Below are 16,698 nucleotides of genomic sequence, written 5' to 3' on the forward strand. Positions count from 1 at the left end.
AGGAACAGTTTAAAAACATCTTATATAACGTTTTAGGCGAGTTGGGCGCAGGAAATAATAACAGTCAGACGAAAATCTTAAAGTAGGCATATGATGATATGCACATTAGCACATTGCACATCAAGTTTAAGGTCTTTGATAGATTTGGCCAGGTAAGAGGCAACCTCAGGGTTTGCTGAAGAATTGCTATATCGCTTTTGAGAATCCACAATACTGGGTGTTTATAAAAGAATGCCGGGATTTTAAATGGTAATTGCTTGGATACTATTGAAGCTAAAATAACTAAGTTATGCTTCCAGTGTAGGAAGGGAGGAAACTTTGACCTTGGCATGCGCAAAACAGGTAGGCCGCTCTTGCGACTCACACACCTGAGTTTGTCACTAATGCTGAGGTATGTGTTGCAACAGCTCAGAGTGTAATCTGTGGTTCACAGAGTTTATATCAATTGCTAAATTAAACTAAATTTAAATCTACTTATCGATAAAGAAATTTGATGAGTTTTGTGGTACCGTAGTGTTTTGAAAAGAAATTCACCTGAAAGGCCCAAAACAAACGATGACTTAAGCCCTGTTCCCACAGAGCGAGTTTACAAGCTACACGCCGGCTTTTTTACACGCAGCTAGTACAATAGATCAGTGTGAACGATGTACTTGTTGAGCAAGTACATCGTGCTAAAAAAAAGCTGCTTGTAAAAAAGCTCTGGAAAAAGTTGACGCTGCCGCTACTTTACACGCCAACTCGCCAGCTTTTGAGCAAGTAGGCGTGTAAAGTAGCCCAGTGTGAACACAGTTGCTTGTGATTGTGCACATGTTATTCAAAGATGTCGGAGGATTTGGTTCAAGCCAGCTACTGAGCGAGTAGAAAAAAAGCATCGTGTGAACAACTACAAGCACACCCACTGACTCGCCAGCATCTTTCTACACACGTCGGCGAGTGGACAAGCTCCAGGTGAATGAATACAAGCGCACTTGCCAACTCGCCTGCTTCTTACACGCTGGTGAGTAGCTTGTAAACTTGCCCTGTGTGAACGAGGCTATAGTCGAAGAAATCCGACAATTCTGCATCAGAAGCCCCAAAACATCAATTGCCCGATGATGTCTTCAGTTGAACATACCAGTACCTAGATCAAAACTTCATGATTTTATCTATAAAAGATAGGCTTTGTGCCTAAAAATATTTGGTTAAGACATCAGATAAACCCGCCGATCATCCTAAGCGTACAGACTTAGCCAGTTTTACGCTCATATGAGATTGACGAAAATCTGAATTTTATTCCGAATTGTATCAAAGTATGAGAAAAAACTTTGTTCTTTTCCTTTCAATTCGACTAAATCATTTAATTATCTTGAATAGCCCCCGAGCAAAAACCGTTTAAAATCCTAGCGTTCTTTTAAAAACATCCTGTATATACACAGCATGCTGGAAATGTGAATAGTCTGAGGAGACTGCACAGTTCTGAATAAAGTAAGGGAAATCACTTTTGGAACTACGATATGGGCGGACACCCTCCTTAAGAATGGGTCATGAACAGGATTGAGGGTTTGCAGAATTTTTTAGACAGAGAATTTGGTGGGAACCAGAAATAATTTCAAGTCAAGCCGAGTTTGTTTCTCGCAATATCACCGAGATATTGAGATTGTTTGAAAGACTCTGAGACATCAAACGGGGAATACAAAAAGCCCATATAGGCTGAACATTTAGGCATAACTGGTTTAGTATTACGAGGAGACTTAAGCGAAAAATTTACACTTTTATAAGGTCCGATTCCGATGCAAACGAATATTGCAATACCCTTTTACTTTTCAAACATTTGATTTAATTAAACAAAATGCAAATCACTCTTTGTGTTGTAGATCTAATAGCAAATAATTAATTAATTGTTAATTGGTAGTTTTATTCACCTGTTAGTTTGACAACAAACGATCTCAGTTAGGTGAATAAAACTACCAATTTACAATTAATAAATTTATTTGCTATTAGATCTACAACACAAAGAGTGATTTACCTAACTCAATCAGGTTACAGTTATTAAAAGTAGCCTATTTTAAATAAATTTCATCAACAGTTTTGTCTCCTGTTTACAATTTGACTGCAGTGAAAAAGTCAACAGAAAGATCAGCTGTTCATGTTTTAAATTCAGATTTTAAACCGTTATAAAGAAAGTTGGTCAGCATCACTGAATCTTTGAAGCAAAATCAACACAACATCAAACGCTAGGGGAGCAAAGCACTAAAGAAAAGTACCTTTCTAATTACCATTTGAAGTTGTGTAGATCAAAATTCCACCTTACTCGTAAAAATCAGTTGAGTAGAACGGTCTAAAAAGGGGTTTACGGGAAACTTAAGGGGGGGGGGGGGGGGTGTACTTATTGTATTAACTATACAGATAATAATAATTTGATATTGTTGTTACCTGGGCTTGCTTGTTGGGTTCCAGACGCAGAAGACAACCGATCTGCTGTGTGCGTGTGTGTATGATGCCAGCACACACAAAGTTGTCCGGGTTGGGGTCTATACCATCCAGGAGCTGCATGCCAAAGCCCAACACCTTGGTGCGAGCTGCTGTCAAGTCCATTGACTGTGAAGCGCGAAATATCTTCTGAGATTTCTGTGGGTTACTGCAAAAAATCATGCCACCATGTATTATATGCAGACAAAACAGATATAAAAAATATGTCTTAGAATACCAAGGTTTAATTCCATATGAGGTTAGAGGTTATCTTTGCTCTTCTCAAGTCAGGCCTTTGTCTTAAGATCTAATTAGGGGGGTACAGGGGTTTTTAAAAGACTCTACCTGGTGTTTTCGCAAGCTCAAAGAATATGTATTGTAGGTACTTTAAAGTAAACTAGTTGCTTTGCCCGTGCTTCGCTACGGGATGAGAATGAAGAAAAGAATGATTCGGTTTTACTATAAGATACTATAAGAAACAGTTACAACACACTTACCAGGAAACATATATAGGCAAAGGCTCAATCGTGCTTATTGATTATTTAAATGAAGATCTTTTAATATTTTACAATCATTTTATATAGTGTATTGCATTTATAATATATGAAAAAGTACAATTCATTGACCACATGACACCAAGAAAAATTATTCTTGTAAACAAATTAAACTAAATAGCAGAACAGCATTTCTGACAACAGCTGGAGTTTCATAACAATGTTTGTTTCCCATGTTAATCTTATGGAGAAATACGAATCTTTAAAGGGACCCGGGGCCTCACTCTCTAATTATTTCCCTAAAAAGAAAGTTTCCTGCACAACTTCACATTACGCTCTTTCCAATGACACCAAAAACATGTCAATTGGTTCAGTAGTTTCGGAGGAGTAATTGTCACAAAAAACCTGCTTGCGTATTAAATAAGTAAAATAGATAATTGGTTTTATCGCAAGAAAAGTTTGAAATAAAGTTTCTAGGTGTGATTTCAGTTCCTAAAAATCAACTATTAGAGAATTGTCAAAATTGAAGGAAGCCGGATCTGTAAAAAACAAAACCTATGGACTTTTCACACTTGTTGGCAAAAAAACCATGTTGAGTCTAAATTTTTTGTCTCAAGGTTTTGTATAAGGGCCAATTTTATTCCTAGTTAATGTAAATGATCTGTCATATTGCACAAATTCCTCAAAGGCCATCATATTAGCTACGGGCCGATGACAATTTGAATGTGTACACTTTTTTTATATACCTTTTTCAATAGCTACACTTTTGTGTAATATTTTTTATGCTGAGTATAAGACTAGCCTTTTTGGTACTAACGCTTAAAACCGACTGAAAATGGAAAACTAATTAACTAAGGGATTTTCTAATGAAGCTTTTTCTGGCTTCTTTGGATGCTTACCCTCCAAGATTTTTCCACCTTGCAAAGAAGGACTCTCCATTCATTTCAGTTGGTTCAAAGAACTTGTTAAGTGTTAGTGGCAACTTCATAATGACTTTCTGTGGTACGTTGTTGTACATAAATGCCACAATCATGGATGGTGAATCTGAAAGAATTAAAATATCACAGATTGTCATAAATGGGTAATTACTTACACTCATACACTATTGTGATATTCTGTCTGCACTTAACTAAGGAAAGACTCACTAAGAAAGTACCTAATCTTGATCCAACCCCATCTAAATTTGGGTCAAGTTAAAAGAATTAACATAAACAACAAAAGACTAACTTAGTTTAAGCTGCCAGCTAAACTCTGGCAATCATTCACAATGTAACTAGACAATCAAGTGACATCATTATTTTGGCGTAATTGCACAGGAGATTACATGGAAATTTCTGGTTTCTAACATCACTAATTCATAAAAAATGTCAATCCCAAATGGCAAAGGCAATGTAATGTGTGGCTATTGCAACTACAGAGTTCGCCACTTAGCCTTGAGAACCTTATGTAAAAATTATGTTTGTGTTCTCCGACAATATGCGGCCAGATGGGTTATCAGATGTCAATAACTGACCTGTGTAGTCCTCTATACACTCGGCATTGACCATCTGTTGTATCTGTGCACCAGCCTCCAACACAGGTTCAACGGCCCTCACTTGAATATTCAGCTTGTTGACCCACTCCCCTGGGTTCTGCAATGTCGCTGAGAAACTCTAAAAACATACAAAACAAATCATACAAATTTTTTAGGATTTTTTGAGAGGATAGCAGGCTTACCTGAATGGGAAAGAGTCCAAACTGGCACAGGAAACACAAAACATAACTTTACACTATGGACACTACTTTAAACTATAGTGTAAAGTTATGTTTTGTGTTTCCTGTGCCAGTTTGGACTCTTTCCCATTCAGGTAAGCCTGCTATCCTCTCAAAAAATCCTAAAAAATCTAGGCCCTTGTGCTCTATGCTACACCCTTAAATCATACAAATTGCAGTTTTTAAATATTACTCTGAATAAATAATCACAAAATTAAAAACTAATTCTTAATCCGCAAATAATTAATAACTTCTTAAAATAGTGATGTGTCGATAAAAAAATCTATTGATTCTCCATACAGATACCTAAAAAATAGATTCTCTATACCGATAATTTTATTTTTATCAAATTTTCTGTAAGGATTACTACACCAATCAATGTCTTTATGTACTTTCATAAAGTGTATAATTTTGGAGTTATGGGTTTTTTTTCAAGTGATGTTATCATCGTCCTCCGCGATCGTGTAACATCGTCATTGTCTCACAAATCACGGCAAAACCATGAACATATACTGCGACTGTGTGGACATCATCATCGTCTCCCGCGGTCAATTTAACGTTATCATTGTCATGCACAATAGCGGTAGATTTAAAATCCCCAGTAAAAATACAAAATTCACTCATAATTTTGCTAAAACCGGTAAAACCGACAACCGACTCTAACAACCGGGAAAAAACCAAGAATCTAGGGTTGGGTCATCCCTAAATCCCTGGGTTTTCCCCGGTAAAAAAACCACACATAATTCCAGGTTTTCCAGATCGGCGGGTATCCTTATTAAATTATTTAATTAGGTAAGGAATAAGGTAAGGTTACTCTAGGAATTATAATTTTACAAATATTATGTTGTGTAAATAACATTACTGCAGGTAGATGACCATAAATTTGAAAAAGTAGAACATTTTAAGTACTTAAGGGTTATCTTATCCAGGGAAAACAAAGAAGAAATAGAAATTCAAAATAGACTAAATCTGGCAAACAGATGTTTCTAAGCTTGCAACAGTCTGATGTCCTCTAAGTTACTGTCAAAAAACACCAAAGTTAGAATTTATAAGACAATAATAAGCCCAGTATTATTATACGGAGCTGAAACATGGAAACCAAATAAAAAAGAAGAAAAGAAGTTAATAACATTCGAAAATAAGATTTTAAGAAAAATCTATGGACCAATTTATGAAGGTGATGAATGGAGGAAGAGACACAACAGAGAACTGAGAGAACTCTACAGAGATCCAGATGTGGTGTGTGAATTTAAGTGTAGAAGAGTTAGATGGGCTGGACATGTTTTACGAAGAGAGGAGCAAAATAAGTTAAAATTAGTTTTACTAAGAAATCCCGAAGGAAGACGACCGAGAGGAAGGCCAAAACAAAAATGGTGGAGCCAAGTAAAGAAAGACATGGAGCAACTAGGAGCAACTGAGGAGGATGCAGAGGATAGAGCAAGATGGAGAGGCTTTGTTGGTGCGGCCAAATATCTTCTTAGATATGCATGGCCCTGAGAGTAAGTAAGAGTAAATAACATTACACAATAACACAATAAAGTAAACTGAAAGGTACAATTAAGTAAGAAGAATGTCAGTCCTAGAAGAAAGATAACCATACATTATCCTCATTAAAAACCTCACCTGAAGAGGAAATGATGTCTTGTTGCCGTAGAAAAGGCCAAGCCTACCAAGGTTTTGCCGAAACTCACACTTGACACCGATTTGAATAAGGTCATTTTCAAATAGCACTCCATTATTTTTGCACACAAACCTGAAAAAAACATTATGTCAATAGTATTACTTAATTTAGGCACCTCAGTCAGATGTAAAATGCCAGGAATTATGTTTGAGCTAATTTTCTGCATGCTCTTTAATCTAGCCAGATACAACTGGAGGTGAAACTCCTTAGGCATTTATCTTAGTAAAGTCAAAGTAGAAAGATATCACAACCTTCAGCCACAATCAGGTCACACACATTCAAAAAGTCTACTCAAAATAAATATATCTACTTTTAAAAGACAATCAAGAAATTATGGATTTTTAAATATAAAAAGTTTGGCATTATTATTTACTGGAAACATTCCACGCATGGTCAGTTAGTCTATGACATAGACTAACTGACCATGCGTGGAACGTTTCCAGCAAAGCAAGTCTATGTGAACGGGCAAATGCAAGTCTAAAAGAGGAATAATAATGCCAAACTTTTTATATTTAAAAATCCATAATTTCTTTATTTTAAAATACATTACATAGGCTACCAAAATATTGATAGTTGAAAAGAGATATTTTGAATCTCAAAACTACAAAAATCTTGATAAATAAATACAGTACTTGTTAAAGTGCCTAGTTAAGGTTATAAAAAATATTATAGGCAATAATTAAAAGTTTAGTATGCAATATGCAATTGCAATTGAAGAAAATCAGACTCCTTAATCTGATTTCAAAATGATAAATGAGACTAATACTTAGGCTACTTCAAACCTAAAATAGGATAACTTTTCTTAATAGCCTGTGGAAATATTATTATTGGCGGTAACCTCGAGCAACGAGAAATTAAAAACCCACTACCCTAACGTGCACACTAAGGCACAATATGCGTTTCCTTCTCAATAGCTAGACGAAATATAATCGCAACATGAGAACACAAAACGACATGACCAGAAAACTACGATTGTATGCTATTATTTTGAAGATACGCCAGATTCTGTGAGTCCAGTCATGGTCATAGACTAACTGACCATGCGTGGAACGTATCCAGCAAAGCAAGGACTGAGCTGATACAGTACGGAGGTGAACTGTACTGATAAAATGTTCGTGGCATACCAGGATCCGAACCTACTACATTGCTGCCTTGGGCCCGAAGTCCGCGACGCTACCGACTGAACCACCGACTCACCGTAAGTTCTCCTATACTATTATATATAGGCCTATATATCAAATGATTGAAAAAAGTTAAGGTACCTCAAAACTAAAACGTTACTACTTAAATGGTGAAACGATACTCAGGATGGTGAACAGTTTCAAAGAATGTAAATAGACAATAGATTGTGATAGTTACTTCTTGGGGTTGTAGGTGTTCTGTGTGGGGGGAGCTGGACTGCTGTTGTATATATCACCCAGAACATCCACCAACACTCCGGTGTTGGAACTGGGTACAGAGGGAGTCGACAGTCCCAACAGGTCAGTGGCCACGTTGTTGTTGGTGTGAGAAGTCTGCAACAAACAATATCAACAGCTGTAACAAAGAGCACAAGGTCTAGAATGACAGGCTTAGATAAATGGTCCACTCCAGCACGGGAAATGTAAACATTCAGCTTCATACAAATTAAACATAATAGCTATGTGTAAGTATCAAGAAGTGCTTGGATAGAAAGTGATTATGAGCACTTCATTTGTAATATGTTTACTTAAAATTGGTAAAATAGGCCAACTTAAAATATCATTCCTCGAAATAATATTTTTATTCCAATCAAGTAAAATTATTCCTCCTAGGCTAGAATAAAAAAATATGTATACATAATGTCCCATAAGTAAACACCTGAACTCCGAAAAATCATTCTATGGGTCAAAATAAAGAGAATATCAAGAATAACATATTTTCCAAAATCGCTTTGTTATCTGCCACCAGATATCCGCCATTTTGTTTATTCACAGAAACATTTTTATCTTAGAATTTTTTCAACCGATCATTATGAAACTTGGTATATATGTTGAAATAAAACAGACCCACGTAAAAAAAAATTCATCTTAATCCAATCCAAAACCACAGCTGTTAAATTTTTTAAAATTGAAATAGCAAAAAATGACTAATTTTATGAAAAAAATGTCTAGGAACACTTTGATTTGACATTTAAAATTTCCTACCAAACTACACAAAGTTCAAAAAGATTGAATACAAAATTAGGGAAATATCATAATTTATAGCTGTAAATGAGGAAAACCAGACTAGCTTAGCCTTGTTTAACCTCTTTTTGCACCTAAAAAATTTGATAATTCAGTTATTTTTTGTAGATCTTATTAAACTTTATGTCGTATGATAGGAGTTTTTAAATGCAAAATTTAAGTGTTCTAGACATTTCTTTTGTAAAAATAGCGATTTGATAGTAGTTTTAAAATTAAAAATTAAAATGGTCGCAGCTTTTTGATTTTAGATTAAGATATTTAAAAAAATACAAAACCAACCCACCCTTTGCTCTATCCCCCCCCCCTGGAAATTTACCCTTACAATCAAACTTTCCCCACCCCACCCAAAATCATGTCCTGGATCCTCCACTGTCCCACTATAATGTGGATTGAGTATTAAATGTAATTTTCTTACGAGAAATTTTTGTTGATTGCCCTTGCCAGAAAACAAGACATCAATGGTAGAACCATTCTCTAATGCAATGCAGATATCAAGCCAGCTTTTTACGACCCAACAACTGAACCAACGATCACACATTTTCAAGAATATTGCAGAATGTTAATACTATGTTCACTTTGTAGACACTAAGACTCACATGCGTTGCCGTCGTGGTGGTAGTAGAGTCAGCTTGATGGTTATGAGAGTTGTGCGCAGGTCTGATCTCGTTTTCAGGCACTCGTCCCGGCTTCTTCTTCTTCAGCACTGCAAGGATTGATGATTCCCGTTCTGGGAAGGATGGCATCTCTTCTAGCACCGTTGCCTGAAATTGATTTTATTCATGTGAAACAGTTCAAAGGTTTTGAGTAACAATAAAGAGTAATTAGGTGCACAGTTTTCTGTGTTAATTCTTAATAACAACCATAAATAAATTCGTAACATCAAAAAATTACCATATATGAAAAGAAAGAAGAAATACACAATCAACCGACTTAAAACAGGTATGACTGTAATAGCAATCAACAAAATTACTAACAAACGTTGTATGATACTTTGAGGTTTGACGATTGTCAAATACTTTAGTCCTGGTAATAGATTAAATCTGCCTGAATAGTTTGGCAATCAAACGAGGCTATTCAAGCTTCGGTCGCAATTGACAACAGCATCTTACAAAAACATCTAACACGATTGGAACTGCTGACAGGTATCTTAAATCTACAACAGTTGATACAGTAGAGTCCCGCATACTCGGCACTCGATAACCCGGCAGTCCGGATAACTCGGCCATCTCCTGGCTCGGAAAATTATAGATTTTTTAGTCCGAGTTAAACATGGACTCAAGCCAGCTCAAATCAAGTCGTTCGCAACACGAGTACAGTACAATATTTTGGATTAATGTTGGCTGGAATGGAGCGAGTAAGGCACGAATTTGAATGCGAACAAATGCCGTACTCACGCCCCCTATAAAAAAAGTAATTTCTGGCCATATATGGCCATATCAAAATTCCATGTATGTTTTTATAAAGCCATATATGGTTTTTATAGCCATATATGGAAGCAGATATGGCCAGATGTGGTTGTATCCATATATGGGGGTGTCCATATATGGTCATATATGTAGTCTATATATGGAATTATTGGCCATATATGGCCATACATGTTTTCTATATATGAAATGATTGTCCATATATGACCATACATGTTTTCTATATTTGAAATGATTGTCCATATATGGCCATAAATATCCTCCAATATGGAATTATTGTCTATATATGGCCATATATGACTCCCAGGTATGGAATTAAATTACTCATATATGGAATAATAATTTTCCATTTATGCTCATGTATAAATGAGTTTTTGACAATAACTGGAATTATTATAAGGAATTGTTGCCACATTTGGGTTTTGTAACTGGAATCCCAAACACTTCTTATAATATATATAATATTTTTGTTGCTCTCGCAAGCACAATTTACTGAACTGATTGAGTTGAAATGTGGTACAGTAAGGGGGCAGATAATATAGGCATTTCTCCTTTAAAGTAATTAGTAGTAAAGTAATAAAGTGTCCAGATTTGAACCCAGATGACAAAATCCTGTACATACATCTATTGTACAATTTTATTATAACACAACAAAATCTTTAAACTGACGTATAATTTTAAAATTGTAAGTGTAGTGGCCTATAAATAAGGAGAATATTATATTAATAATTAATTAATTGTACCTTTGCTATTAAACAGCCGAAAATATCAATGTCACGCAGTTAGGCTATTTTAATGATAACAAATTACATAAAATGTCTTAAGAAAATCTTGTTTTACGAGACCAAATACAGCTTCTTTTATTCGTAATGGGTTTTGTTGACTGTACTGATATGAAGCGGTTGTGGTGTAGTGGCTAAAGGGGCCGACTCCCATGCTGGAGTCCCGGGTTCGAATCCTAGATGGTTGTTAGAAAATTTTGTTTTGAAATTTTCGTATAAAAAATTTTTATCAAGGTTTTAATGCATAGTTTATACCATTTATACCATTTATTATACCATATATTATACCATTTATACCAGCGAGCCAAAGGCGAGTCTAACTAACTATACAGCCCGATGTGTAACTGACTCACTCACTCACTGGGGATACTAATTCTAGACAACTAACTATACAGCCCGATGTGTAACTGACTCACTCACTCACTGGGGATACTAATTCTAGACCACTTCTAGATGAGCTAGAGACTTGAGATTTTCGGTGGTTGTAGGTCTAGTGCCCAAACCCCTGGGAAAATTCTAAAAAGTGACATTTTTTTATTTTAACCCCCCCGTAATCTCGAATTTCCCCCCCATGTTATTCTTATGGGAAATAGCATAGAAAATTGCCGACTTTGGTAAGCTCATCTGAACAACTTAGAAACGTGCTAGAGACTTCAAATTTGCGTAGTGTTGTAGTGAGAGATCTTACGTTGGCGGTGGAATGTGCAAAAGTCCCATTTTCAAATTTTAACCCATCCAAAAATCCAAAATGGCGGACCTCTGAAAATGAAAAAAACACTTTCTTTCAACCGGATGTAGCTCGAAAACGGTAAGAGATAGAAAAGATTTGAAAGTATATCCAGGAACAGGAATTAAATTTTCTACAAAACCCTCTTCAGCGTTTTCCAAAAATCGGACTCCTTCAGCTTAAAAAAACGGCCTACTTTCAAAATTTGGTAAATTTTTATTAAATTTTTACCGGTTTTCGCCATTTTTTCATACTTAAACAATTTATTTTTCAAAAATTATTATTGCTTTGTATTCTCCTTACTTTACTTTAAATTTTACTCATTACATGTTTTTTCGTAACTTCACTCCTTGACCCCCAAAACTTAATTTTAATCTCAAAATTTGAAGGTTTTTTGCCACTTTTACGAGCCCCATGTTATTCTTATGGAGAATAAGATTGAAATTTAATGACTTTGGTATGGTCATACGAATCGTTTAGAAACGTGCTAGAGACTTGGAATTTGGTAGTATTGTAGTAAGGGATCATAAGCTAATGGTGAAATTTTCAAAAGTCCCATTTTCAAATGTTAACCACCCTAAAAATCCAAAATGGCGGACCTCTGAAAACGACAAACACGTTTTTTTCAACCGGATGTAGCTCGAAAACCGTAAGAAAAGATTTGAAAGGATCTTAGCGAAAGGAAATTAAATTTTCTACTAAACCCTATCAAGCGTTTTCCGAAAATCGAACTCTTTAAGCTTCAAAAAACGCTCTACTTAAAAAATTTGGCAAAGTTTTATTAAACTTTTACCGGTTTTCGCCATTTTTTCATACTTAAATAATTTTTTTTTCCAAAAATTATTATCGCTTTGTATTCTCCTTACTTTACTTTAAATTTTACTCATTACATGTTTTTTCGTAACTTTACTCATTGACCCCCAAAACTTAGGTTTAATGTCAAAAATTACTGTTACGAATCGGTGAATTGGTTCTCGCTCTTATTTCTGCGTACTCATTTGACTACCCTAGTTGGATTTGAGTTGCATACTTTAACTCTAATTTTTCGAAGTTCTTCGTGTTATTTGAGTATTTATTGCTTATTATGGATTTTACGTGCGTTGCTGTTGGATCCTTTCACCAAGGAGATCCAAGATTCATTGACAGTAACAACTCTCAGTGTGTGGCCAATGCGGCCTGTGCTCTAGCTTGGCAAGTGTTCCACGGTGGTTTCAACACTAATGCTATCGATGAAATACTCACGGCCGGTGATCGCTTGTATAGAGAATCTCGCCGTGAGTATAACGTTGGTAGCCGGTACTTGTTCCCCGAGGAGCTTGCCAGGCGTTTTGAAATTGCAGATAGGGACGTCACCGTCGAGGAAATGTCGTTCGTCTGCAACGGATTGTACCCGGCTAATGTAGACAGCCTTGATGAGGCAGTGACATCACTGTCAACTGTCTTGGAAAGTTCAATGCCCGTTGATTCTCTCGACGGCGGGTTTCTGTTCACGGGGCAATTAGTGACTGTGGCCTTTTGGCGTCACCGAGAACACTCATATCTCTTTGATTCCCACGCCGTGAATAATATCCGCCGTAGAGATGTTGTCCCCGATAACAACAAAGCGAGGCTATTTCAATGTGGTAGTTTCACTGCATTGGCCTCACTTTTATTGACAAATTCCGCGTTCGTCGGTGGAGAGTACAGCATCATGAGACTCAAGTTTTCGATTGACTGTACAAACCAACCGATCGAACATGCGGTTATTGATCCAAATCCTATTCCCCCCTCCCCGACGGTTTCAGATCCCGTATTGGATGTCAAAAAAGGTCCTGGCAGACCTAAAAAGGTAAAACGCGGGCGTCCGAAAGTTTTGAACACTACGCATGACGAGCAAGTGCAAGCGGCAAAGAAGAAGTACAGAGAGACGCACTCTGATGACATCAGAGAAAAAAATAGTCAGTACTCCCAGAACCATCCTGAGGTGAACAGGGAGGCTGTAGGCCGTTACAGCCAAACCCACCCTGAGGTCAACAGAGCTGCTGTTGGCCGTTACAGCCAAACCCATCCTGAGGTCAACAGAGCTGCTGTTGGCCGTTACAGTCAAAATAACCCTGACATACACCGGAAGGCTGTTCGAGAGTACGACTTGCGTCATCCCGGAGCTTCTTCTGGAAGAGTGCAGATTTTCCGTCTGAAAAATCCTCTATTTACCGATCTTCGTCACTTGCCAGCTTCACTTGCTCGAAGCATTTCTGATCACGGTCCAATGGGGTCTTGGAAGGGGGAGCTGTTGAATGATATTCCAGCTTTTAGTCTTAAAAAAGTTAGTCTTTGGGACAATGATATTTTTAAATGTATGCACTGTGGCGCTCCACTTTTTGAGGAGGAAAAGGGTAGGAAGAAGTGGTGTTGCGGACAAGGGGCATACAACGTCCTTGATCTAAGTCCTCTTGATGAATCCTTCTATTCGGATCGGCGTTTTCTCGATAGGGCTCGTGCCTACAACGACCTGTTTGCGTTCTGTGCTTTAGAGGTATCTGGTGGGTACAGGCACCCCAGTGGTCTCTCTTTCTTTAAAATCGAAGGGAGAATGTACCACCAGGTCTACAATCTGTCCGACCCTGGTCAAAAGTTTACCACTAAGGCTGGGGACGTACAGTTTGTGAACCGGTCCCGTCTTTACATCGACGACGGTGAAGAACGGCGGAACATTGCCTTGGGTAGATCACTTGACGGTGACGTTGTTGACTCTATCAATCGATACCTGTCACAGCAGAATCCATACGTCACTCACTATCGGCGTTTGGGTAGTGAGCCAGCTGTGAACGCTCACTTGGATTTCCAAGTGACAAGTAGATCTACCCATGGTCCCGTTCTAGGTGACAGGCAAACAGGCGTTGAGGTGCACGCTGTCATAAGCACCGACAAGACAGTTTACGAGCCCCGCAAGCTATCCGTATGGAAAGTTGGATCCGGAAGACCCACTTCTATCAACCTTTTCAGTCCCCTCATGGAACCCTTCCAGTACCCTCTGCTCTATCCTCAAGGCACTTTGGGCTGGCATATTGGTCGCCGCGACAATTTTAACAACAAATTGTCCCAGTATGATTATTCCCGTTGCCTTCTGCTGTCTGAGCCTCGTTTCTCACACCTCGGCCGACTGTCTCAAGCTTGGCAGGTCGAAATGTATGCCAGATACGAGGACGAGAAGCTCAACTACATCAAGTTCACGCAGACGAAGGCAGCTGAAAATGCCATGAGGATAGGGCCGTTGGATGAGATTGAAGCGGCGAATCGTGGTGGACGGCAAGTGCTCAACGACATTAACAATGACGAGACAGTTCAGGGGGAGGGTGGGGTACAGGCTGGCAAAGTTTACCTCCCAAGTTCGTTTACCGGGGGGCCGAGATATATGAAACTTCGATATGAGAATGCTATGGCATTGGTCTCACGTCTCGGCTTCCCCACATTTTTTCTCACATTCACTTATAGTGCGACTTGGGAGGAGAACAAAAAAGCCTGTCCTCGAAATAGCGGTCGCAGTGATCCCAGCACGGCCTGCAGAGTTTTCTATATCAAACTGCTGGAACTCCTCCGTGATTTGCGCAGCGGAGCTATGTTCGGTCGGTCTATCTACATAGTCCACGTCATCGAGATGCAGATGCGGGGTCTTCCACATGCCCACATCGTGTTCAAAATCGATGGCGATGGACCAGTGCAGGCTTCGGACATAGACTCCCTCATCCGCGCTGACATTCCATCTCCGGAGGAGGCAGGAGGCCGATTAAGGTCGTTGGTTCTGCGGCACATGATCCACGGCCCTTGTGGTACGGATCACAGGACCGACTTCCCTTGCTGGGACACTGCCAAAGGCAGCTGTTCAAAATTTTTCCCCAAACCTCCCTGTGAATCAACCCATGTAGACGAGAGGGGCTTTGTAAAATATCGACGTGATTATGGTAACGAGGGGAGTATAACTTCAAGAAACAAATCGATTCCTGTACATGACGGCTGGGTCGTGCCGTACAACTCGGCATTACTACTTAAATACGAGGCACACATCAACTTGGAGGTAGCTTCCACTCGTCGTGTGATCAAGTATCTGTTTAAATACCTCATGAAGGGTGGCTCGCTTCAGAACGTCAAAGTTACTCCTCTTAGTAAACAAGACGATGAAGTTGAGCACTACGTCACGAAGCGTATGGTGGGAGCCAGCGATGCATGCTGGCGTCTCTTGGACTTTCCCATCTCAAAGTCTGAGCCCACAGTCGATTGTCTCCCTGTCCACCTAGAGGGAAAACAGACTGTGTGCTTCCGCCCTAACAACTTGACACACGCCACTTCGGGAGCTACCTCTGACCTGCTCTTGTATTTCAATAGGCCTCTTGACTCGGTATTCGACGATTTAACCTACCAGTCTTTTTTCGAGCAGTACGTTATTCATAACAAACGCCCTAGTAATGCTGAGGTGTACGACCATCCAGACGGCAAGCATTTCCTTACCTCAAGAAAGCGTGGTCAAAAGATCTGTCGTCTCTTCTGGGTCTCGCCAAACAGAAGCGAGCAGTACTTTCTTAGGCTCCTTTTGATGGTCATTCCGTGCCGGGGATACGCCGACCTGCTTGCTCGTGGTGGTGATGGTTGCACGACATATCAACAGGTTGCGCGCACCCTCGGTTTGGTTGAGGACGAGGACGAGTACCACCAAGCCCTCAAGGAAGCAGCTCGTTTCATGGTCGGCCCGAGGCTCCGCTCTTTCTTTGTCCTTCTGTGCAACATGGGAGCTCCTGCGGCCCTCTTGTGGGATGCTTTCCGTGACGCATTGTGCGAAGACCATTTGGAGCGGAATCCTCTTGATCACGAGGTTGCGTACAAGCTGGCTCTGATTGAGATCGATCGAAGCCTTCGACGTCAGGGATCCTGCTTGGCCGATCACGGTCTCCCTACTGTAGACGACGACACGACCGAACTGGGGAGGGAACTTCTCATCTACGGTGAAAATCGTCAGAGATCACTTGTAGATGAGTGGGAACCTAAACTTTCCCGCGACCAGAGGGCGGTCTTCGATTATGTTCGGTCTCTACTGCAGGGCCAAGTCTACAGCCGGTCTAAAAAACTGATCTTTCTTGACGGACCCGGAGGCTACGGCAAGACCTGTCTAATACATGTTATTCTTGCATACGTCCGTAGTCGTAACCAGGTCG

General features: G+C 39.1%; 2 protein-coding genes across 3 annotated transcripts in view; one reads left to right on the forward strand and one right to left on the reverse strand.

Moving 5' to 3' along the window:
* LOC129005818 (uncharacterized) overlaps positions 1-16,698 on the forward strand; it is a 127,777-nt gene that overhangs the window by 33,201 nt on the left and 77,878 nt on the right. The window lies entirely within an intron of this gene.
* Positions 1-16,698, reverse strand: part of LOC129005817 (AP-2 complex subunit alpha-like) — a 74,492-nt gene that overhangs the window by 4,335 nt on the left and 53,459 nt on the right. For both annotated transcript variants that reach the window (XM_054434827.1, XM_054434828.1), the window contains exons 14-19: positions 9,176-9,340; positions 7,735-7,889; positions 6,318-6,447; positions 4,456-4,594; positions 3,842-3,986; positions 2,413-2,617 (exon numbers count right to left, since the gene is read on the reverse strand). In XM_054434827.1, coding sequence (XP_054290802.1) covers positions 2,413-2,617; positions 3,842-3,986; positions 4,456-4,594; positions 6,318-6,447; positions 7,735-7,889; positions 9,176-9,340 — 939 coding nt within the window. The remainder of the gene's footprint in view (positions 1-2,412; positions 2,618-3,841; positions 3,987-4,455; positions 4,595-6,317; positions 6,448-7,734; positions 7,890-9,175; positions 9,341-16,698) is intronic.

This window comes from Macrosteles quadrilineatus, unplaced genomic scaffold, assembly GCF_028750875.1.
Source record: "Macrosteles quadrilineatus isolate MER2022 unplaced genomic scaffold, UCM_ALF_1.0 Scaffold_35__1_contigs__length_1230758, whole genome shotgun sequence".
Lineage (NCBI taxonomy): Eukaryota > Metazoa > Arthropoda > Insecta > Hemiptera > Cicadellidae > Macrosteles > Macrosteles quadrilineatus.